General features: G+C 42.0%; 1 protein-coding gene across 1 annotated transcript in view; it reads right to left on the bottom strand.

Annotated features, from left to right (window-relative positions):
* Nucleotides 1-25,551, bottom strand: part of Wdfy2 (WD repeat and FYVE domain containing 2) — a 131,581-nt gene that overhangs the window by 84,464 nt on the left and 21,566 nt on the right. The window contains exon 2 of the mRNA XM_048421708.3: nucleotides 1,182-1,249. Within this exon, the coding sequence (XP_048277665.1) occupies nucleotides 1,182-1,249 (68 nt within the window). The remainder of the gene's footprint in view (nucleotides 1-1,181; nucleotides 1,250-25,551) is intronic.

Genomic DNA, 25,551 nt, shown 5'->3' with positions numbered 1-25,551 from the left:
CAATCAAAATATACTGTATAAAAACTATAAAAAATAAATCATTTACTCATGAATAGGCAAAATATTATAGTATTCCTCTGTCAGAGGCATAAATAAATCACCTAGAATCTACTTTGGCTTGGTATAGTGTCATATACTTCTGAAGCCGGGGTACTTCTGACGGGACGAGACAGACACTACAAGCAGTCAGAGTGTATGAGCCCTAACAAGTCAGGGAGATTTTTCTGCAATACCAACTTTAATGAAGATTTAAATGGATGCTGGGCATGGTTGCACAGGTCTTTAATCCCAGTACTCCAGTCCCCGACAGTGGAGATATAGGGGGAAACAAAAGCAGATAGACCTCTGTGAATTCGAGGCAGACCTGGTCTACATAGCAAGTTCCAGATCAGACAAGGTGTACAGTAAGACCCAATCTTAACAAAAAAGAAAAGAAAAAAGAAAAAAACCTTTACCGCATAAAATCAAACAATTATTTTACACCAAAACAAACAATAGAATGAATAACCTCGCTAATTTTTCTTTCTTTCTTCCTTTCTTTCTTCCTTTCTTTTTCTTTTTTTCTTTTTTGAGACACGGTTTCTCTATGTTACAGCTCCGGCTGTCCTGGAATTTGCTCTGCATAGAGATCCACCTGCCTCTGCCTCTGCCTCCCAAGTGCTGGGACTAAAGGCATGTGCCACCACTGCCTGGCAAATCTCAATAATTTTAAAGATTGAAATTTCTAGACTAAAAGTAATGTTCGAATTTGACAGGTCAGTTTTTCAGCTGAAGAGGAACTTGTATTAGAGCAACAATCTAGGAAATTCTTTTCTTCCCCCACCTCTTCGCTCCTGTCCTCTCCTCCCCTTTCAGACCTGTGATCTCCCAGAGTGGAAAACTGGTTGCTGTCATTGATTGAGTCCACTATTGCCTTGACGGCTTATGCCAATGATGTAAACTAGTAAACTCTTGCACCAATTAGTAGTATATGGACATATTTCTCCAGTAAGATTTTGGTAAAAACAGATTCACTTCCAATTAGAATGTTTCGATTCTTGAGAATGGAATACTCAATGCTGAGTGTCTTGAATTTTGAATAAATGGTTTAACAACTCGAGATAAAAATACAACAAGGTAAACAGGGAAGGAAGGGTCACTGGGATAGAATCTGGGTTCTCTCAGGAAACCAAGATACTTACAAGGCATTGCATGGTATATGCTTGGCCAGTACTGTCCACTGTCCCTCTTTAACCAAACACGAACTGTCCTACAACAGAGAAAAATGGATACATGAAATCATAGCCTTTGGAGACATGCCAAGACAGCAATACACAGAAATCAAACCTTTCAATATTATATATGTACAGATTCATGGCAGGTATAATAGAGAATGCGTACTACATGAGTCTATCCAATAATCTTATATTCCTTACAGTTTAAAAAAATATTTCACTTTACTGTTTTGTCTTTCCAAGTGTCTGGCCTTGCACTAGTGATCTAAAAGCATCCACTGTTTTAGGAAACCACAGGTCATTACTACTGAACCACAGAGAAACTGCTCTATGAAAAGTGCAGAGATCACATAAAATAATATGTAACAGACAACAGGAAAGGGACAAAACAATTAAGTTCCTGCCTTGTAAGCCAGGCTTTTATCTCAAGAAACAGTTTTTCCAGGTACACATGCATGTACACACACGCACACACACATAAATAAAATAAATAAACAAAACCCCCTTTAAATTAAAGAATCAATACAGGAGTGATATCCTAGAAGATGTTGAGGTAAAACACTGAAAAAAATCAGTCTCTCTACCAAATCAACTACCGAGCTGACAAGAACTGCTAAAATCAATTATTTCGAATTCTGAGGTCTACTAAATGACATTTTCATCACCTGAAGAAGTACTGAACTAGAAACAAAGGGGGGGGGAGGGGCATGGCACTGAATTCTAGCATTCAGTAACTTCCACCATCCGGGCTCCATCTGGCAGGTAGCCACGGAGGCTGCTGGAGTGAGAGTGGAGACAAGTCCTCGACAATGTGGTGACATGTGTTCTGATTTACCTGAGTGTCCAGTGAGTGACCACAACAGAGGCTGACCATTGACTCAACCCTCTTAGGGCTGAAGGGCATCCTTACAGAAATGAATGACAGAAACATTCCTTTTCCTATTGGACCCAGACTGTTGGCTGACCTCAGAGACAGAGGAAAAGAGTTTTCAGAGATTATACACAGGGAATACAGTCCTTGCAGAAATCACAAAATAAGTAAGACAGCTACATTCCAGAGAATCTGACTCCAGGGTTACTGCATTCTTGCCCGCTCTCAACAGGAAACTGTGAAGTATACAATGAAATAGAAAGCATGGATCATCTCAACGGGAGAACAAAATTGACAGAAATTAACCAGGAAGAAGTCCAAGCACTGGGCTTACTGGCAGACCGCCTAAGAACTTACAGATGACAAAACAAAACCAGTATGAAATGTATGACTGGACCTGGAGTATCACTTCTGATGGATATTCTATAAGGAAATTGGGTTGAAATATTGCAGAGCACGGTAACTGAAACCAAACTGCTAGAGGAACAAGGAAGACCAGAGAAGACCTGCAGGAGATCTGAGCAGACAAAAGAGAAGAGCCTCTCCTGAGCCAGGACAACTGAGCCCAGCTGAGAAGCTGACGCTGAAAAGAATAACCGACAGGAACAAAATAAGCAACAACAAAGCCGCAGCTTAGGGGAGCTGTGCGGCAGGGTTCAGGTTAGCAGCACACAAACATGGGAGTCCTGCAAGAAGAGAAAGGTAGAGAAAACCTCTTCAGGGAAAACAGAAACTTACCAAATTTGGTGAAAGATACACATCCAAGAACCTCAAAGAACTCCAAGAAGATAGTCTAAACCAGATTTAACACACAGATTGAAATCAAATCATCAAATGCCAAGGAGAAAAATCTTAAAGGCAGAGAGAGAAAAACAAGTCATTCCATTCAATAGGGGGTATCAATAACTAACTTCTCATAGACTGGAGGACAGAAAGAGGGGAGGTGCTTAATGAAATAACTATCAACCAAAAACTATCTGCTGACCTGCCCTGCAAAAATGAAAGTCTAAGTGGGCACCTCCAGACCAAGGCATCTCTGAGCCCTAATTGAAATGTCCATTTGCAGTGGATGGTGATTAACACAGAGACCTAAAGCTGACCGAAGTATAGAGTAAGCAACTACTTAGCCTCAGTGGGAATTTATATACTTCACACACACAAACATCCCAAGGCTAAGGGATCACTGCAGAAAAGGCAGCAGTGTAACAGCCAGGAGACGGGGATGACTACAGAGGAGCATCTTCAGGACATAGCAGAACAGCTGCACCGTGAACTCCCAGTGTCTGTGACGACAAGCACAAAACCTGTGCCAGATCAAGGCAGACCAAACCCAAGCCTGGAGGGAGGGCTTGGCATACAAGTCCACCCCAGCAGTGACGCAAATGGTGACACAACTGTTAGGTACTGGGAGGGAGGAGACAGTTTCCTAAGAGTACATCTCCTGATGAGCTGACCGTGCTCCAGCGGAAAACCTCAGAGCAAGGATATTTGGGCAGCACAAAATGGTATTCAAAGGGGGGAGGGCACAAAGGTCAGTGGGTAGACAAAGTGGAGTGGATCTGGAAAGAGGTAGGGGAGCAGGGCAAGTATGGTCAAACCACATTGTACAAAACCAAAAACTCTCAAAGAATTAATAAAATCAACTTAAAACCCATCCCATAAATGAAGAAAAAACTACCAAAGCTAGGCAAACATACCATTTAAAAAATCTCAAGTTCATATTTCTTATGAATATAGATGCCAAGTTTCTCAACAAAACACTGGCAAATCAAACTCAACAGCACAACAGAAGGACTGTACATCATGACCAGGTGGGACTTATTCCAAGATGCAAGGGTCATTTAGAGTAAGAAAATCAACCCATATAACACGGTTTATCAGTAAAGTAGAGCATCTCTGATCATCTAACTCAGTGGGTCTCAACCTTCTTAATGCTGTGACCCTTTAATATAGTATCTCATGTTGTGGTGACCCCCCAACACCCAAAAAATTATTTTCATTGCTACTTCATAACTGTAATTTTGCTACCATTGTGAACGGTGATATAAATGCCTGTGTTTTCCGATGGTCTTAGCTGACCCCCAGGAGGTCTCCACCCACAGGTTGAAAGTAGCTAATCTAACTGGAATGCATTTAACACAATTCAATTTTTCATGACAAAAGAGTACACCTCAAGTGGAAGGAATCTTCCTTAACTTAATGTAGGGCATCTATTAGCTACTTTCCTGTCTCTACAAACCAAATATTTAAAGAAGCAACTAAAGGGTGTCTTTATCTTGACTTACAGTCTGAAGACACAGCCCATCATAGCAGGAAGGCGCAGTGACTGGTGTTCTGTGCAGAGCACAGAACAGAGAGACAAATGCTGGTAAGCATCTGGTTTTCTCCTGCTTCCCATTTTATCCAACTCAGAACACCATCTACAAGATGTAAGCACTCACATTTAAGGCAAGTCTTCCTCTCTGAAATTCTCTTTGTAAATGCTGGTACAGACATGCCCAATGTCTCCTAGGTGACTCCAAATCCAGTCAAGCCGACAATGAAGATGAACCACACTAGGTATTCATGGAAAATTCACACTCAGAGCATCCTCACTGGTTACAGAAAGCCTCCCCTAAAAATTAGGAAGAAGGAAGGTATGCTCCCCTTTTTTGAGCCGCTACCAGCACAACCTAGATAACTAGTCAAATAAATAAAAGATGTGATGGTTAGTCTTCATTGTCAAGTTGACTGGCACCACCACAAGGGCCCAGGTCCTACCCTGAATAAAAGCAGAAAATAATATTCATCTCTGTTTCCTAGCTGCAGGTCCAATGTGACCAGCTACCTCGTGTCCCTTGCTTCCTTGGGGGTTGTGGTGGAGGGAGGAAGGGAAGCAAAGAAGAAAGGAAAATAACTATGACTCAGAGACAGGGTTAAGCCAGTAGAGGTCAGTGTGTTGAGAAAGGAAACTGGGCCCCTGCTGAATGCGCTGCCCTATTTCATGGTGGGGGGCGGTAGGGGAAAGCTGCACACATTCACAGGGATAGCTGGCAGAGGCAGAACTACAGTAAAGGGAGGTAAGGACTAAGGACTATGAGAGCACAGCCGATGGACAAACAGGGAGACTGCCCTAGTGGGCAGCAATGGTGAGAAAAGGACCAGCCAGAAGGGCATGGAGGGCTATAGAGGCCACTTAGAATAAGGAGCTAGAGACAGAACCCCATTTGTTTGTTTGCGGGAAGCAGGGAAAATCCTGATTGCCCTAAAGTAATTGGTTTGCTTTCTCCTTAGAGGTAATTTATTCTGAGCCAATTATGACAGGCCATGGTCTGGGAACAGGAATTGGGTTATATCAAATAGTGTGTTCTACACTGACAGTAAATACATGCGCTTTTATTAGTAACAGAGCAAAACAAAGTCAGACCAAATCAGTTCACTGGTTGGGACCAAGAGTGATGACATTCTTAGTTTACTGGTGGAAGCCAGTGCTCTGCTAAGAAGCTGAAATAGGAAACGTGAGGAGTAGACAGGAACCAGAGATGGTAAAAATACATTATGCACATGCATGAAAATGATACAATGATGCCTAATAAGTACAATTAACATATGCTAATAAAAGCATAAAAAATTACATGTCAAAGGTTTAAGTGGTAGTCAAAAGGATGTCAGGCCAGACACAGAGTAGGCAATAAAAGACTTTCAAAGAGACTGAAAAACAGCCCCCAGATAACTGGCTCCAGATCTGGCAACATTCTGTCAACAATTGAAAAATGTTACTCAGTGATTCAGTCACTAACACAAAACTGGCTTTCTACCCACCCCCAGAAACTTCAATTTATACTAGCCCCCCCCCCAAAATAAAGACAAGATGTCTGGGGGACTCTGCTGAGTGCTAGAGTACTGCCTTTCATGTACAACACATCTCCAGCACAGTGCGGGGTTAATGACCTAAAACGACCTGAGACAGCTGAGAAACTCCCAACTCAACATAAGGATAAGAACACCTGCCTGACCAGAAAACAACATACAGAACAACTGAACTCATTCAGCCCTGAGCCTGTAACGGGCACATCCACTGATAAAACCTCCCTCCCCAAAGGTCCCCTAACTTCCCGATAAAGCCCCAAGTCCCCTGAGCCTGGGTGCAACGACTCCACTGCCAGGGAGGGATTGGGGTCCTTCCACCGTCCTGCTTCTGTTGAGGTTGGTTTATTATTTTATTTCCACATGGCCTTGATCGATCCTGACCTAGCACTGAGTGAGTGGGTGATGGTGCCAAGGGGTAGGGAGAGAGCATGCTAAGGGTCTAAAACCACAAGGACAGATTTTTAGTGGTTGAGAAATGTACTGCCAGTCTCGGGTGCCGATTTGACTATGGGTATCTGAGAATGGTGGTACCTTTCATTATTAGCAAGTGGTTTTTGTTTGTTTGTTTTTTGTGGAAAGCAGTGTTTACGCTGGAACACATTGAGTGTGGGGACAGTTCACTCAGGGCTGTCATAGCAGGAACTGCCTACCTAGGATTCAGTGTAAGGTGTGAGCTAGGAGTCACAGCACACAGGAGCTGAGAGGAGTAAATAAGAAGAGAACGCTTAGGAAAGCCCCTGAATAGCACCAACAGCCAAGGGGTGTGGGAGAAAAACAAGTGCAGAGATCTCCCAGCTTAGGTCACTGAAAAGCAAAGGAATGGTCCTTTAGAGACAGAATGTGCCCTGATTTCAGATCTAGAAAGTAAGATCATTCTCATCTAGATACCTAAAAAACTACACTAAACTCACAGTGAACACACAAATACTATCTTCAGAGCTCATTTTTCTGAGGAGAAAAGGGAGGGTTGGGGTGTCAACAAACATTGTATCACAGGTTGCTAAGCTACAAAAAAAAAAAAAAAGGACAGTCTATCCACGTTGAAATCTAGGCTTTAAAAATGTGCCTGAGAATGAGGCAACCTTCATTAGTTACCATGGCAACGAGCTTCAATTCTCTGAGGACAACTGTTTTTGCATCACTGAAGTAACTTGGGGTGAGGGGTAGAGAGCAAATTCCACTGTGTGTGGTAAATCTGGGTTTCCAGGGAATGCCTCTCAAACAGATTACTCGCTGCCGCGGCAACACACAGACAAGGAACCTGCCCTTGGCAAGCTGTTAGTAGGAAGAGTTTCAGCAATGGGATGTTAGTGTCTTCTGGTAGTTTTTACAGTAATTGGCTTAATGGATTAAAAAAATGTTCCAAACGCAAAGACAACTGCAGAGGTTCTGAGAAAGGGGATGTGAGAGATTAACTTAAAGGAAAAAGCTCTCTCTTCGATAATAGATTTCTGATGACTATGTTGTTCCTAATACTGCATTCAGCTCGCACAGTAAATAACCTAAATCTAATCTTCATTGATGCCCGACGTATTTTTGGTGCCCAGAAGCTGCCAGTGCATAACGACAATTAAAGCTGGGTGCCATCCAGTCCCTGGTCGCTTCTGCCACAGAGTTCAATTGCTTAAATCAAGGACCCCACTGTTAAAGACCTACACTGCTTTGCTGACTCACAGACACTGGCCATGTTCATTGACTCAGCGCCTCTAAGCAGCGCCATCTGTCGGTAGCTGGAGAAGAGGTTAGAGTGCCACAGCCCAGCACCTTGAGTGGAAGGAATTACTGCTCAACAAACATTATCAGCCTTTGGTCATCTGAAGTCACACAGCAGCCAGTAAGGTCTGCACATGACAGCCACCTTCCCTGGACATTTTACCACCGGAGGCGTGACTCTTTTACTCCACAGTCTGGGAGAACCTTCACAGTTTACACTGGTTACAGAAATCACAAGAGGCATGACTGTCAGGTTTAAAAGTACTTTTAAGTGGATAAAACGGAGCCTTAAAATGAAGATAAAGGGACCCATGTGACAGGTACACATAACGAAGATGATGACCACAACTGCACTATCATCTGTCACCACCCATGTATGAAGTCCCAGGGATCAGCGTTCCTCGAGGAAATCTCACACCATGCTGGGAATGCCAACAAACTCAGCTCCAGTCCTGGTAACAGATAATGGTTAACACTGAGCACTTCTGAGTTTCCCTGCCACCTTGTCGGTAAACTGTAAGAGTGCTGTGGACAAAGCAGGGACAGACTAGGACCTTTTCTTCTCCCCAGTTTTAGGCAAAACTATAAGTAAATTCATTTTTCTGTTTCTCTCGATTGTGTATAGTTTTAATGTGAGCAAGTACTGGCACCCAGAGGCAGGTTTTCTGGCCAGGGTCTCTGGGTAGCAGTCTGGGCCCTGGAGGAAGTCCCATGGGCTTTACTGAGTAGCTGTGAGAGTAAGCAGTACCCATGTCTGCAAACTGTGTCGTTGCTCTGCTCCCTCAAGCTGTGGTCTGTGTTTTAGTGGCAAGCGTGTTGCAGTTTCTGTCCTTCACCACTGTGGGCATCTGGCTTCCTGACACCCTCCTGCTTGCGGTGTTTCTGCACAGCACTAAGTGTTTCTCACTAAGGAAGAGCCCTTGTGAGGTCTTTGGGACTCCTCAGACACGACAAAGCTCCACGATCACCCTGTGCTGTGTCTTTATGAGGACACATGACATCAGCTGTCAGCACCAGTCAGCAAGGTTGTTCACTTGGGAGACAGGAGTCCTCCTGACAACTGCGCAAATTTTTCTTAAGTATTTTTATATTTTGTATTTTCTTTAGTATTTTTATATTAAACTCTTAAGAATACCTCTGGGTTTACATGTTGTAATACTGATATTTTTATCACCTATGCTATTTAACAGAGGGGTTGCTTTCAAACGCTAAAGTGAATATATAAAGGAAAAAGAATAAAACATAAAAGAGAAAAATAAACATATTCTTGATAATAGAGGGTAGCAGAAGTGACGCGCTAGTGGGTCAGAGGCGGGCGGAGCCTGGTTGGTAGTCAGGAATGTCATCTGTTCTCGTAGCAAAGGAACTATGAGGAGTAGAAACCTTGAACCTAAGAGATTTGCTCATGTCTGTCAGCATTGCCCAGAAGGAAGAACCTGGATGTCACTGGAGGAATGGCTCCATCCACGGTGGGTAAATTCCTGTCACCTGTGACAGTGGCAGCCATGGAATGAAGGCTCCAGAGGAACATCATATTAACACTGAGAAGCAAGAGAAGCCACTCAGAATGTCCTGACTGTCAGGATCCCAGATCAGCAAGTGGAAACAATTGCTCTCTCCTATCGTCTAAGTCACAGCAGAGCTACAGGGAGAAGGAAAGGACAGTCTCTTTGTGATGATGAAGATGTTCTGCAAGTAAACAGTGTTAATGGCTTTACAATACTGGTTATACACGGAAAATCACCTAAACATAGACTTAAAATTGCAGATAGCCATGCGTGGTAAAATAAATAAATAAGCAAGCAGTGGCACACAGCTGTAGCCCCTGCACTCAGGAGGTAGGGGCAGGAGGATCACTGTGAGAGTCAGCTTGGTCTAGGTAATAAACTGCAGGCCAGCTAGAATTATACAGAAAGACCCTGTTTTTTTAAAAAAATCTAAATAAATAAATAAATACAACTCAGAATTTCTAAAATTGGCATTTTCATAGGGTCATCAACAACACAACAATTAGAGTATAGCAGCAAGCGGAGTGACCCAAAGCCATCCTGGATGACAGTGTGATAATGGGGTCCACCTGGCCACTCCAGAGCAGGGCAGCATTTCAGTCCAACTGAAACTTGGGCTCAAAGAATCAGGCATGATACTCTAAAAAGGAAGAATAAAAAGAGTTTCTGAACCATGCTTGCATCATGAGAGAAGTCTCCGGACACTGATTTTGACAGCAGTAACAACCGAGGTACAGGAAGGAAGATGGAATCAAAGGACGAAGGAGCCGACATGGTTGCTACTGTTCCAGCCTGGAAGTTAGCTGACTACAACATAATTACCCATATTTTTAAAAACAAGAAAACATAAAAAAGCCTCACAAAATCCAACCACTCTTCCAAGAGAGAAAAATTAGTGGTGTGGCAGAGGAAGACCTCAACTAAACCATCAAAATGGAGGAATGCGTGTTTACAAAACAAGCAAAACAAAAAACACTGCCAACTTGCCCATAAGTAACCTGCAGATCCCCAAACCCAAGGTAATAGGAAGGTTTTTTTAACAATGTTTACCTCCCAGGTTTAGTTCCAAGACCCCCCTGAACTCTGAAGGCCACTGGGCCTGGCACAGAAGCAAAGGCCAAGATGGACAGGTGGAGAGCTCAAGGGTGGCACTCTGAAGAATGACAGGGAATGACAATAAATCCCACCCTGCAAAAAGGTGACAGCAAAGGAAATATGTCTGGATAAAAAGTAGATATCTAAACAATGAGGCTATAAGGACAAAATCTAATTGGATCATCAAAAAAGTCTCCAGTGGTCCAATATTACACTGTCCTCAAACAACACAGGAACGAAAGCAAACCAGGCCTCTAGAAACACCCGCCTTCAAGGAAGCCCCCAAGAATGTCCCCAGACCAAAGTAATCTAAACAAAAATGAATGAGTTATAATTAACAGCAGATAGGTGACATTAAATAGAAGATAATCATATTTATTTCAAGAATAAAACAAACCTTTAAACTATGAATAGGGTAAGTAAACAATATTTGAAAAGTGAAGGAAACTAAAGCAGGGAACAGGCACCAGGCATGGTAATACATTCACCTGTAATCCCAGCATTTGAGAAGGACGGACAAAATCAATGTCATTCATGTCTTAGAAAGTGGTTTTTGAGACAAGGCTACACATGGAAACCCTGTCTCAAAAAACACCTTCAAAAAAAAAATGCAACTTAAAATTATATAAGAATCTCTGAGGGCAAATGAAATTTTAGACATAATTCTTAAAGTTTTTGTTAAACACTTTATTAGAAAGATCTTATAAATAAAAAGTCCACACATTGAAATTAACCCAAGTCTACATAGTCCATGAACTACTGCTGTTAGATAGCTCCATTGATAAGATGGGCTTGAGTGGAGCAGAACTTGGGGCTGAGAAGCATTTTCTACTACAAAACTGAAAAAAGCAGAAAACAAAGACCACCATCCATTCTGCTTGTCCTCCTCTATTCTCTTAATCCTTTTACAAATCACCTGAAATGAGCAAAACAAAGGCAGCCCCAGGGGTTGTGTGAAGGCACTGGAACTCTAGGGGAGTTTAATGCTTTGATGGAAGTTATGCAGCAGGTGTCCCATCCAGTCCCAGTCACCCCATACTGGATACAGTGTGGCCCTTGATTAGACACTGCTCCAGACTGTGACATGATATTATGACATTACTGTTACCTTAGTTCTTCTGTATAACAGCGGTACAAAGAAGTTATCCTTTATTGATACATGTTGTGGGTTATCAGATGAAATGTGTGTGCATACATCAAAGAGTGAACACAGGGAGGGCCCCAAGCACCCCTGCAGCACTGAGCTACAACCCAGACCTAGAATCTGTTTAGAGAACCCCAGTCACCCCTTCGCAGTGAGGGGTGGGGGTAGCAGATGTATGAACAGAGTGACAGAGAATGACAATTGAAACCAGTTAGTGATTTTTCACTATATTTGTTTCTTGTATATGCTTGGAACTGTTCACACTAAATTGCTTTTAGATTATTTGAGTTCTTGATTTCTATCAAGAACTATATATGCATATTCTACCAACAACAGCCTCCTCTGGGAGAACAGAGATCACAGGAAAACTGTAGTGGATATTAATCTGAGAGATACTAAGCCCCTTGTCACCCATTAGCGATTTGAATTGGTTTAATACCCTCTATTGATATTAATAAATAGTTCACAGAAACAAATGCCTTTTACTCTTAGGTAACAGGACCTGAAGACTCTTGCACGGGTTATATTTTTAAAACTGGCAACTCAGTGCTATTTATCTAACAGATGTACCCAAATGTTAAGAAATTTGTACATAGTACTAAATCCTCCCACCAGAAAAAAAAAAATTTAAGTTGTCACATCAAAATCTCTGAATACATTTCTGAGACAGAAGCAAACAGTGAAGGGAGAAACAGTGGTACATGTGCTTCTCGTGAGCTGACCGAAGTGAAATGATTTCCACAGTGCTGTCCATAATGCCTGGGGGCGGGGACATAACATATTTCTCCCAACAGAAAACCGCTATGTGGCATAAAATAATTCCACATTAAATAATATAATCAGTTTAAACATGTGCCTGCTCTCTTTTAGGACAGAGAGACAAATACTGAGCTTCAGGTGGAGTCATGGAAGCCCTTACAGCTCCACCTTGTTCAGGAAGTAACGGAACAGGTAGAGAGATGGCTGAGCAGTGGAGAGCTCAGATGGCTGAGCAGTGGAGAGCACGAGGAAGGAGCTCAGATCCCAACACCCAAGTCACATGGATCACAAACACCCATAACTCCAACTCCAAGGGTTTGCCTTCTGGTCTCTGGAGCACCTAAACACATTTATCAAGTAAATAATTCTTTTTCTTTCTTTTTTTTTTTTTGTTTTTTTTTGTTTTGTTTTGTTTTTCAAGACAGAGTTTCTCTGTGTAATAGTCTTGGCTGTCCTGGAACTAGCTTTGTAGACCTGACTGGCCTCGAACTCACAGAGCTCTACCTGTCTCTGCCTCCTGAGTGCTAGAATTAAAGACATAAGCCACCACTGCCTGGCCACGTAAATATTTCTTAAAGCAATTAGAACTAATTATAATTCTGACAAATTTAATACAAATCTGATGTTCTGTACAAAGGAAGCACAAACCATGAAAATCAAAGGCAATGAATATTACATTTTTACTCTGCCTAGTCAAATGAACATACAAGAGTGGCCACTGCCCTCTACAGTGTTGTTTGATATGAAGTGAGGAATTAGAATGAATGGGTCAAAAACAACAAAACTCCTGCCATCTTGGGAAACCAAGTCGGGCATAGTAGAGCACACCTTTAATCTCAGCACTTGGGAGACAGAAACAGGGGCATATCTGTGAGTTCAAGGTCAGCCTACTCAACAGAGTTTCAGACAGCCAGGGCTACTCAGTGAGACCATTTCTCAAGAGGGAGTGAGGGGAGGGAGGAGAAGAGAGGGAGGAAGACAGACCAAAGCATCAAAGCATATACATACCTCCCCATAATAACCTCTTCCTGCGTTGCTGGGAGGGGGGTATTAGTAGTTTTTTGGGGGTTTGTTGTTGTTGTTGTTGTTTTGTTTTGTTTTGTTTTGTTTTGTTTTGAGACAGGGTTTCTCTGTGTCGTCCTGGCTGTCCTGGAACCCACTCTGTAGACCAGACAGGCTTCAAACTCAGAGAGAGCCACCTACCTCTGCCTTCTGAGTGCTGGGAATAAAGGCATGAGCCACCACCTACTGGCCTTCCTGTGGTTTTTAAAATAATGTCTAGTCATGATGTTGATATACCTCAGAGTCAAATCAGATTAGCTTTTCTTCACATTGAATCTTTCCTATAATTTCCAAAGAATTAGCATCAATATTCCCCAACATGTCAAATGCATAGTACAAAGAAATGGAGATGGCCCTAAAACAGTAAAAATTTCTCTATATGTTGGCTGGAGAAGTAACTATTAGCAAAAATAACTGATTACTTCTTGATCTCCTTGGTTTCAAGTTTTACTTACCAAAAAAACATAAAATTAAACTGAGTAAATGTGTCAAGAAGCTGGAGAAATGGTAGTTACGAAACATTTATTTGTGAATCTATGCTTCTTGGGGTGGGGTTGGGGAAGCAAAGGAGCAGCTACAGCTTAATTCCTAAAACTTCCAAGAATTCACTAAACTGCAAAAAGAACTAAATACCTAAAACTCTTGAGTGAAAGTTGGGAAGCCACACAATCTCATGGCACTAAAGGTCACACAATCCCGTTCTATAATGCAGGCCTGACGGGAAATCCCTGTTCTATGTAACAGGCACCAGCGTGGAGAGAAGCCCTGCGGAGATGAAAGTCCCCAGTATGACTGCCAGCCAGCACTGTCCCAGGAGTGATGTATGGAAAACACTGAATGAGATCTGCACTTCCTGAGTCACACAGCATAGCTTTTCATGAATGGGTACTTAATGAGAAGATGGATTAACTCTCTGATAACACTTTAATGAGTTTCTCTTTGTCTCTGAGAGACCACACTGCACAGAGCTCAATCACTCTAGTTATTTCAATCTATTGCTAAGTTTGACTTGCACTCATTCAAGCATATTAAATTAACTAAAAATTAAAGTCAGGGGATAATTTCTCTACCAATCAATAAATTTCTAATCTCTGTCATTTCTACCTCCATCCTTAGTATGAGTTTGGTCCTGTGTGCTAGCTACACTGCCTTATTACACTTTGATTGTTCTTTGTGTTATGCTCCCAGCTAGACTGCTAGCTCCTCGTTCACCCTTCTCTGAGATAACCTAACTACATTAGTCATTCGGCATTCTCAGGACCAAGTACAATTCTATGGTTTACCAAGTCTTCCAGCATCTCACCTATGTCTGCTGCTCCTGCCCTACACAGCCCAGCTCCCAATATGCCTTGTTCTCACTAAACTACTCTTAGTCCTCTTGCTCAGCAGTTGCCAGTTTTCAGTTTCATACATCAGGAGGAATAATAAGAAAAAGAGCTGATAGGATAAGTAATACAGAAGGCAAACACCAAATAAAAGAATAATTCAAGTAAAAAAAACTTATAATTTGTTAGTCCTTTTATTTTACTATTTTAAAAAGCTATGAAAAATAGAACCTTATAATTTTAGAACTTGTACAAATCAAATTTTAAGAATAAAAATCTTGACTGCATTGTCTTCTCTGTGTCATTGCACACTTGTAAACCTTCTGCATAGGCTAGTTTCACCAGTTGGCTGCCCTGACTCATTATTCCTCTGTGTTCCTATGCACACTGGCCTGCTGCTGAAACACAATGTCCTCCCCAGCATCCACCATCTGCTTAGCTAGTGCATCTCAATATTCACCTTACAGTGAACCTTTCTGAGCATCTTAATAAAAGACAAATTCTGGCCATGTGTGTGTGCGTGTGTATGTTGGCACACGTATGTAGTGTTGGCAATCCAACCCAACTGTGATTGTTAGTAGTAATTCTGTACTTGACAGGATCTAGAATCACCATGGAAACACATCTCTAGGTAGGTGTGTCTATGGGGGAGTCTGAAGAAAGATTTAACTTAGGAGGAAAGATCATTGAATGTGGGCAGCACTATCCCAAGGATGAGGGTCCTTAATTAAACGAAAAGGAGAAAGTGAACAGAGTCCCAGCATTCCCGTATGGTCAAGCTGCCTCACGGTCCTGTTGTCATGATTTCCCCACCATGCAAGACCATACCTCCAAACTGGGCCAAAAGAAACCCATCCCCTTCCTTCCCTCTTCCCTCCTTCCCTTCCTTCTGTTGCTTTGATCAGATATTTGTCAGTAACCAATACACATAAGCTAGGTGAATATTTCCCTGCCAAACTGAAATTCTAGCCCTTGTTCTTTTGAGATGGGCTTGGTTGGCCTTGAACTCCTCACACTGCAGGAAGGTTACAGCTAATACCTACCCTCCTACTGAGGTGTGGCCCCATGGACTATTTACCTGGATGCACGTCCAGCCCCTTCCTTCCTCTCTCTGCTTGCCCCTGGGCCCTGTTTTGGCTGTTCAGTTTGTTTTGGATCTGATCTTCATTCATCGTTCAAGCAGAACATCCTGCTTTGTAAGTCTACCCCTTAATAAACACTGATCTGTTTCCTTAGTTCTGAGCTAGTGTGGGATTCCTTTTATTAATTGCTTGATCTCTCTGCCTTCACACATAGTCAAGGCAAGCTAAAACACATGATGCCTCACCCTCCTGGAGTGCTGGGGTCACAGGCATGTGCCACTGCATCCAGTTCATACCACAAATATTTTGGCCTGTGTTTCCATTTGGATCTGTAACTTGTTTCGTGTCCATTTCTGTCTGTGGAGGAATACATAATGGCCTGAAGTCATTTTCTCACAGTAGATATCAACTGTTACAGAACCGTGTGCTTAAAAGAATATGCTTTCTCCACTCAGTTGCCCTTGTTCTTTTTCCAAAAATCAAATTGACCATGTGGGTCTCTTTCTGAACTGTAGTCTGTCCCTCACCTGTCTAGGCAAGCCCACATCTCTCTACATGGCTCCTGATCCAAGGATAAACAGATTCTGCGGATGAAAGAAGACCTGGACCAGGTCCACTGTACTTCCTCCTGTGCCTCTGTCTGTCTGACATGAATATACTATGCAAAGTCTTTTGACTCCTTCCAGATGTTGCTTTCCATGTTTAAGAAGATCTTCCTTGGCCTAAAGAACGAGTACTAACTGGTTTCGACCATACCAAAAGATGTCAAGATCAATTCCCTCTCTGTCCCCTCTGGCAGAAACGGGTCTACTAATGGCAGGCAAAGTAACCTGATTGCTGTGGAATGGTCCCTTTGTATACTGTGAATATGTATTATTCTCATTGGTTAATAAAGAGCTGACTGGCCAATAGCTAGGCAGGAAAAGGTCAGGTGGGACTTGCAGACAAAAATAGAGCATGGGGAAGACAGAGTGCAGAGTTACCAGTAAGAAGCAGAGAGAAGCAAGATGAACATAAGATGCTGAAAAAAAGTACCGCCACATGGTAGATAAGAAATACGGGTTCATCTAAGTTGAAGAGCTAGTTAGTAACAAGCCAAGCTAACGGCCGAGCATTTATGATTAATAATAAGTTCCTGTGTGGTTACTGGAGAGGTAGTAGTCCCAATGAAAAACTCGGTCTACACTTGCTAACCGTAAAAGAGGGGCCTTTTAGTCTAAAACATGTTTATAAGTCAAGAGTACGTGAACACACCACGTATGGATGTGAAAAATAAGCAAAACTCAGCAAAAGACAAACTTCTATCCCTTCCATTAAGCGCTAAAAGACTAATGAGAGTGTATAAGGCACTTCCATTTAAAGGGGAACTTAGTCTGTCCCAGCCAGATACGGGAAGAGAAGTGGAGGAGAGCGGTGGCTTGATCAGAACCACCACTTCTCCTTCTGTTTGTGATTAAATGTCTGAGATAATCAGCTTGGAGGAGGGAAGGATCATTTGGGTAGTTTCCAGCCATGGTTGCTTGGCCCTATGGTTTTTGGCCACTAGTGGCACCATACATTAAAGTGGAAGTATGTGGCAGAGACAATCTATTCATCTCTTGGAGTCAAGAAGCAAAGAGAGAAAATCAAAAGTCTAGGCCCCAGTGATCTCTTCAATGGCTAGTGTCCTCCATCTATACCCATCTCTTTTCTTTTTCGTCAGCTTCTACTGATTCTCTGTGAATATCATGCAATTCCAATTCCACTTACTGCCCCGTACCCTCACTCCCACCCTCTGCCTATGCAACCTCATCCCCAAAACAAAACAAAATTTAAAAGGAAAAACCAAACAAACAAACAAGAAAAGGGGGAGTAGAAGAATCTTGTTGTGAAAGCTGTAGTGTGGCCTGGTGAGTCACACAATTCACCCTTTATTCCATTCATCTTTATTGCAAGTGTTCATTGCCATTGGTCTTGTCTGAGGCCTCTGGCTTCTGTTACACTATCAATACTGGGCTCTTCCTAGGGCTTCTCTTAGATAGCCTGTTGTCCTGGAGATACTGCAGTTTTGGATTGGTAGGTTTGTCCCTTTCATGTGTTTCAACAGTTCATAGGTGCGGTGAATGTTGTGTTGGGCTAACCCAACATCCTGGTTATGGGCCTGGGTGGTAGCTGGGTTGGTCAGCCTACCAGCTTTCCCTCATCATTACTACCCAGGCAAACTCCCCAGCCTTGTTCAGGCTATCTCACTGAACACAACAGGCAGTAAGGCCAGTTCTCCTGTCCACAGGTCCCCACATCCAGCCCACTCACACACACACACACACTAACACCAACACGGTCCTGGGTGGCTGACAGGACCTGAGCATCCACAGAGCCCTCAGTGGCAACAGGAGCCATGGACATCACCCAGACCCATGTCACTGCAAGGCCATGGACCCAGACATGGCCCTAGGCAGCAGCCCTAGCCTGGACAACATCATAGCCTCAGGGAGAATACGGGCCACTCCAACATTATAGCCCTGGCAGGGCCCAGCCGTCAGACACCCACCTGGCCACAGACTGTATCCCAGACCCCGGGCATCCATGTTTAGACACCGCCTCTTAAAGACTACCTCTCAATAGCACTACAGACTGGCAACACACTCTCCTTGCCTACCACTTCCAAACCACAGTATTCTACTAGTAGAGAGAGTTAAATAAAACAACAGACACACAAAACAGTGACAATGTACTTTCAGGACACACAACGCTTTCCCTGGTTTACATCATTTAATCCTTATATAAGTTCTAAGATGGCGATCCTATTTATATTTCCATTTCAGAAACATCGTAGAACAGGAAAGGCAAACTCTTACAGACTGCAAATCTCTCACCAGAAATGTTTAAGACGGGGAGTGAAGCCCCAGTTGCTAGGCTCTTGCCTAACATGAATAAAGTTTGATTCCGAGCACTGCATAAAACAAGGTATGGCTGGTGCTTACCAACACTTGGGAGGTAGAGGCATGAAATCAGAAAGTTCTAAGTCATCCTTGACTTAAGAGTCAATTTAAAGCTAGTCTGGGCTACAGGAAAAGGGGCAAAAGAAATGCATAGGAAAGTAGCATTTAATATTTTAGAATGCCTGTGCATAGATAATGAAATAGACTAACTAGGATCACGACTCAAGTGCACACACAAACCCCACCGTTTCACACACACAGCCTGGGGTGATGCTACTGACATTCTCGGTGCATCTGCCTTCTGACCGTGACTCACCACATGAGATCAGGAATGGAATTTTCCACTTGTAGCCTTACTTGGTCCTCAAATGTCCTAACTTAGAGTATTGCCAATTTCAGATTTTGGAGATCCTCAACGTGTGCCATGAAACTGTTTCTGAAGTTGTTTAATACTCAGAGAAGAGGAAATCAGACTAAGAGGACAAAGGTGGGAACAGAAGCATGACAGCAGGTTTACTACTGAGAAGCCACCATGGAAAAGCTCCTGGGCCTCCTGGCACCTAGCCCCACCCATCCTAAGCCAAGTCTTCAGGTACAGGAGAAAGCATGACAAAGCCATTTGTCTGTTACACAGAGCTGTGTTCTTCACAGGTTGACAAAACAAAAAACAAAAAAAACAATGCTCATTTCATAATTCATCTGCCAGTTTCTCATAAGTCACTCAAAACCTTCAGGACATATCTCTGAAGTCAGATCTTTAGAAGACAGTCCCTAACTACACTGTCTTCAGCTTTTTTATTATTATTATGGAAGAAATTCATTTAATCCAAATAACATATCCAGTTGGTCAACACATAAATGTTTTAGCAAAGAAATCTTCCTTGATTTCTTTAGTATTTATTTTTCTAGTATTTATTTCTTGGTAGTGAATGCATGAGGATAAAAAAAATCTTCTGCAGTCTTAATGTGTAGCAGGTATTGTAAATTTACACTAGCTTAATTAACTCTCATCTGGGTCCATACTTTAAAACCCCGAGTATAAAAAAGCTAGAATGTTGCTTTTTCTTTGTCCTTCCTTTCTTTTTTCCCTCCTTCTTTCCTCTTTATTTCCTTCTTTTTTTAATTTAATTTAATTTTATTTTTTCACCTACAGAGCCTAGAATCTCCAAGCAGTCTCTCTAAGTACTGACCAGGCCTGACCCTGTTTAGCTTCCAAGATCAAGAAAGATTGGGAACACTTAAGGGCAATAGGACTACAGACTTATTCCTCATTTTCAGAAGCACATATTAAAGAGGGTCTGGTAGTTCAAGTCTATAATCCCAGCCCAGCTTCCATGTTTTCCCTGCTGATTAACTTCCTCTCCAACTGTGAGCCAAAGTAAACCGTTCTCTAAGTTACTTTGGTCAGATATGGTTACAATAAGTAATGAATAATACTACTTACACAGAAAATTAGCTCTTGGTGTTATTGAAGCCTTTTAATGGTTGTTGCTTGGAAATGAGGAGGAACGACAATCATGAAATGGAAGAATCTACATTCTTTTGCTCCTTAGTTTGAAACTAGATCCAAAACAGAAAGTCCACAATGAACAGGGGAGTAAATCTTAAAATATAACAGCAAGCTTTATTAAAGCCCTTACACTGAGCCAAGCACAGTTTTAATTACTTTAAAAGAATTACCTGTTTTAATCTTTATTACAGTCCTATAAGCTGGCATTATCACTATGTCCCTTTTAAAGATGATAAATGGAAAAGAGAAGCAAGTAATTCATTTAGCCTCTTCGGAATTCAAAAGCAGCCTAAAGGATCTACACCCAAGGGCCTGCTCCAACTGTCCTCTCCTGCCACTTTAAGACACAGGTTCAACTAGCAAGCACATTGAATACATACTAAAAATAATGTGCAGAATGTGAATTTAATCATAGCTATATAATAATTGTGGACCTTTTACTCACTTCAGGTGATTTGAAAAGTGAACTTTAGGTACTTTTAAAGAATTACACATGAACATTTGGAACCAAGACACTTAAGATTCTACTCCTCATCCCTTCAGGGTATGTGTATCCCTAATTTAGTAGGAAAACTTCTCTACCAATGACTAACTACTTTTATTTATGTAAAATTATATATGTCATATAATACATATATGTATGTGTATATACATATATAATTTCTAATTATTTTTTTAAAAATAAATTAAGAAAGGCACGGTTCACTCAGCAGCCAGAACTTTGACAGTAAACTGCTCCCATTTACCAGTTAGGAGATCCAGACACCCTACTAAGCACCTTAAGTCACTGCAAATTCCAGATTCTCAAGCACATGAGGAAACTGTTGCCGAGAGAGTCACTAGACAGCCTATGTCACACGCTAACAAGAAGCAAAACTAGGATAGGAACACAACGACCTTAGGAATCAAGCTTAAGCTCTCCATCACGCTGCCATCCTCAGAGAACCCAACCCCACACAATCCCCCCTGCAGTGTCTTCTGCTGGCTCCTGTATTGTAGGAGGCCAGGGAATGAAGCAGCTGTGTAGGCACTTCTGCCTAGATGCCAAGGCCAGGCCTCAGCATGCCTCAAGGGGCCAAGGGGACACAAAAGAACACTGTTTCTGAACAAAGGTCCACTCTGTCCTGCAACTATCTCCCACTACTTGCAGCCCCATCGCTATCCCATACTATTAGAATTCAAAGCTGCCCCCCACAACAAAAAAGACAAATCTTAACTCTTTTCCCCATTTATGTCTGGAGGAGAATTAACAACGACCTACATAATCTCTGACAACACAATATCCACTACTAAAATGAACCAACTAGCACTCACTTGGCAGAAGAGAGAGAATCTAGCAGGCCAGACAGGGGAAAAGACTAATTATTTTAAGAGAAGTGGAAAAACCTGAATAATTAGGGTAACTGTAAGAACCATTTGTCAAAATATACATTCTCTGTGAACACTCTCTGTGATCCAAAAAAGATGCTGCAATCACTAATACAGGGCTACTGTGAGAAAAGATAAAAACCAAGCAACATAAAATAATATTTGATGGCAAAACGCAGAACTGTTAGCCCAAGAGCAGTGCATAGGTACAGGCTTGTTGGTGCAGAAAACCTGACCTGCTGTCTTTGGAGACCAGGTCAACCCAGTCTTTTTTTTTTCCCCCGATTATTGATAACGATCGATTGATCTATCAATGTATCGATCGCTATTAGAGCCAGGTGGGACTTGAACCCGGGTTCTCTGGCACGGGAGCGTTAGGCGCTCTTAGCCGCTGAGCCACTGCTCAAGCTGCTCAACCCAGTCTTGAATGAATAGGAAAGTAAGAAATTGTGTAATGAGAAGACCTGACTGTTGTATGATATTTTGATTGTGTTCTGACAATAAAGTCTGCTTTGAATGAGAAGGCAGAGCTAGCTACTAGCTGACCAAAATTACCATAGAGGTTTTGGAGGACTGAGAATAGGAAGATTCATATCTAGTCCTGTGGAGCTTAGAGAGGGTCTTGCTCTTTTGGAGGACGAAAAGACAGAGATAGGTCATCACTGGTCACTTCTCTGCTGCTTTTCTAATCATTCAGGTTCTTACCCAGTTATCTGATTCCCGAGATTTACTGATAAAGAATAATTAGATAAACTCATCACCTGACTGATAGAACCAGCTGGTCAAAGACATGACGTGTCTGTCAGCTTCATGCAGCTGCTAACAGGGCACCACAGACTGGGCATTAAAATGAATGGAAATATACTGGCTCACTGGCTTTACAAATCTGGATACCAGGATGCCCAAGGTCAAGGGACCTCCTCCTGCTTTCATGTCATTCCGCAATGGCTGAAACTCTCAGCCTTTTAAGATGCTTGCTCTCTCTCTCGCTCTCTCTCCCTACCTCTCTCACTACCCAAACATTTTTGGTTTTTTTATTTTTTGAGACAAGTTTTAATTTTGAATTAAAAATTCTGCCAGGTGGTATGGTGCATGCCTTTAATCCCAGCACTTAGGAGGCAGAGGCAGACCTGATCTACAGAGCAAGTTCCAGGACAGCCAAGAGAAACCTTATCTCGAAAAACAAGAAAACAAAACAAAAAATCCTTTTGCTTCAGCCTTCCAAGTCCTGAAATGAGTCAGGAGTCACCAGGCTCAGTTGTCTGAGTCTTTTATCAGCACTGGCCAATCCATGAGGGTAGAGCCCTCTTTGCCATCCTACTCCACAGTTCTTTTACAATAGCAATTACATTTCAACATGGGTTTTAAGGAAACCAGGATTTCTGAGGGTGAATTAACAGTTACAAATGTAATAACTGAGTAAGGAATGGGAGAGGAGCAGAGCTTAAAACCTGAGCTGATCAGATGGAAATTACCCACTCGGAGGTTAGCAAAGTTCACCATAAAGGGCCAGTGGATGCCTGGGGAAATTCTAAAGTAAAGAGAAGAAAAGGAATAAACATCTATACTTCCACAAAAGCTTGAAAAGAAAATCACTTTTGTACAAAAGATGCTCACAGCTTATAATGAGGTCCAAAGGTTCTGTCTCAACTGAGGCCGACATCCTGATGTCAGTCTCTGGCTTCCAGACACACTCAAAGGGATGAGCACACCTGCATATACACACCCACACACTTCATACACCACACTGTTCTGTTTGATATGGAAAATAATCTGTGATAGCCGTATCTTCAGTTTTGAATGAGTGAGTTTATTAAGTGTGATACTAATCTTGATTGTCTACTTGACAGCCTCCCTAGGGCAACCAGCGTGAGTTCCCCATAGAGAGAGGGGTCTCAGGTAGAGAAGTTTGTCCTGTTGGGTGAGGCTTCCAAGTAATAGAACAAACAGCAGCTGATAATGTCATCAAATTGAATGTTCACAACCAACAGAAACTAACTGCCTAAGTAAGGGCGGGAGTTCCTGGACAAGCTTTCTATAAACTGTTGTGCTTCCCATGGCTGCACTTTCAGCTTCTCTTCCCCTGCAGGCACTTTTATGCCACGGGATACACAACAGTAGCTTGGTTGGAGATGGTTTAACTACAATCAGTTTTCAAGGGCACAATATTTTAGACTTAGAATTTTTTTTTTTAACTATACTCTCTTTCATGGGGTCCAATCATCCCCAAAACCCTAGAAGATACTTTAAGACAAACATGCTTAGATCTGAAATGGGGGAAGGGCATCCTTACTTCCAGAACTAGCTTCTAGGTGAGCTCAAATAAAACATGATAATTTACCAACATAATATGCAACACATAGACACAGAGGAGTAAGATAGACTTTGAGGGTTTTTATTTTATAAAGTTTATTATTTTAAAAAAAACTGCAAATAAAAAATCACACACCAAAATTAACTAGACCCAAAGCGCATGTATGTATGTATCTGGTATTAAAGATGTGCACTGTCACCTGGCAGCTTTTTGTAACTTTATAAATACACATATACATGAATTCCATGCATTGTGGCCCGTGCCTCTAATCTCAGACTGGCCAGATGAGACAAGAGGATTGCTATGAGTCCAAGACCAGGTTGGGCTACAGTGTGAGACAAAGATTGTGCTTTTGTGAGTATAGATATATCATGGTTGAACACACTGGAAAGATCATGAGTAGTTTATCCTCTTTTGCTTCTTATGCTTTTTTTAGACCTCTTATATTTTTCCTAAGAATACTTAAAGCTAAAAAGTATAAGCTAAAAAGGGAAAATGTGTATAAATCAAAGAAATAAAAGGGAAGTGATATTGAAGGGAAGAGGAAGCTCAACTGCCCTTGGCCACATCTCATGGGTTTCTTGAGAAACCGAGCTTCTCAGGTAGGGACTTTCAAGTTGATTTATGTGTGAAGGCTCCTAATTCTCTACCACGCACAGCAAAAGGAAGTTGATGGTGCTGTTGAGGTTACACAAGTGTGGAGTGTAACACATGTATAAATGCATGGGCTTGTAGAGCACTATGCACGCCCTGATTTATTATCTCCCTCACTGAAAACAGGGGTGACAGTTAATCTTCTTTGTCAACACATGACTAGATTTAGAATCACCTAGGATACAAGCCTCTGAACACCAAGAGGATGTTTTTGGAGGAGCAGGAAGAGTAAGTAGGTGGAGGACTTTAGGCTGGAGAGGTGGGAAAGAAGGGGAAAAAAGAAAAGAAACATCAGGGAAACATCAGGGGTCAGAGAGATAGACACAGAGAAAGCAGGAAAGTAGGACATATAGAATGAGAGAAAGGTAAAAAGCCCCAGGAAAAATGTAGATAAATAGAAACTGGTCAAATTAAGTTAACAGAGCTAGTAGGTCAAGCCTAAGCTAAGGCCAAGAATTCATAATTAATACTAAGTCTCCATGTCTTTATTTGGGAGCTGGTTGGTGGCCCAAAAAAAATTCCAATTACAGCAGCTCATGAAAAAAAAAAGCATTTTTTACAGTTTCAGAGGGTTAGTCCATGACCACCTAGCTTGGCAGGCAATCAAAAAAGCATGGCGCTGGAGCACAAGCTGAGAGTCCACATCTGACCCACAAGCACATGACAGAAAGAGAGAACAAGCCTCCCTGGTCGGAGTTTTGAGAAAATCAAAGCCCACTGCCAATGATACTCCTCCTCCAACAAGGTCACAGTTCCTAAACTTTCCTAAACAATTCAAACCAATCATTCATATATATGAGCCTATGGGGGCCATTCTCATTCAAACTGCCACGACTTTCACTACAGGATGGTATCTTTCCATTTGGGCTCACTCGTTCAGTGAAGGATGCTTGCCCCTAAGCCTCATGATAGAGTTAATTCTGGAACCCATAGTAGAAGGATAAAACCAACTCCTGAAAGTTGTCCTCTGACTTCCACACACATGCTTTGGCACCTAAAAACCTACCCCTACACAAAGCAACCAAATAAATGTTAAAAAAAAAATCAACCATTTTAAGTAATTACTACATATATCAATAAATTTAAACATGTTTTCCCTATTTAAACTTCAGTTTATTTTAATGAAACTTGAGAGGATTCAAGGGAAACTGTCCTTGATCAA

Source organism: Myodes glareolus, chromosome 12 (assembly GCF_982192425.1).
Source record: "Myodes glareolus chromosome 12, mMyoGla1.1, whole genome shotgun sequence".
In the NCBI taxonomy this organism is placed as follows: Eukaryota; Metazoa; Chordata; class Mammalia; order Rodentia; family Cricetidae; genus Myodes; species Myodes glareolus.
The sequence above is the reverse complement of the archived record's forward strand: the minus strand, read 5'-3'. Positions and strand labels throughout refer to the sequence as shown.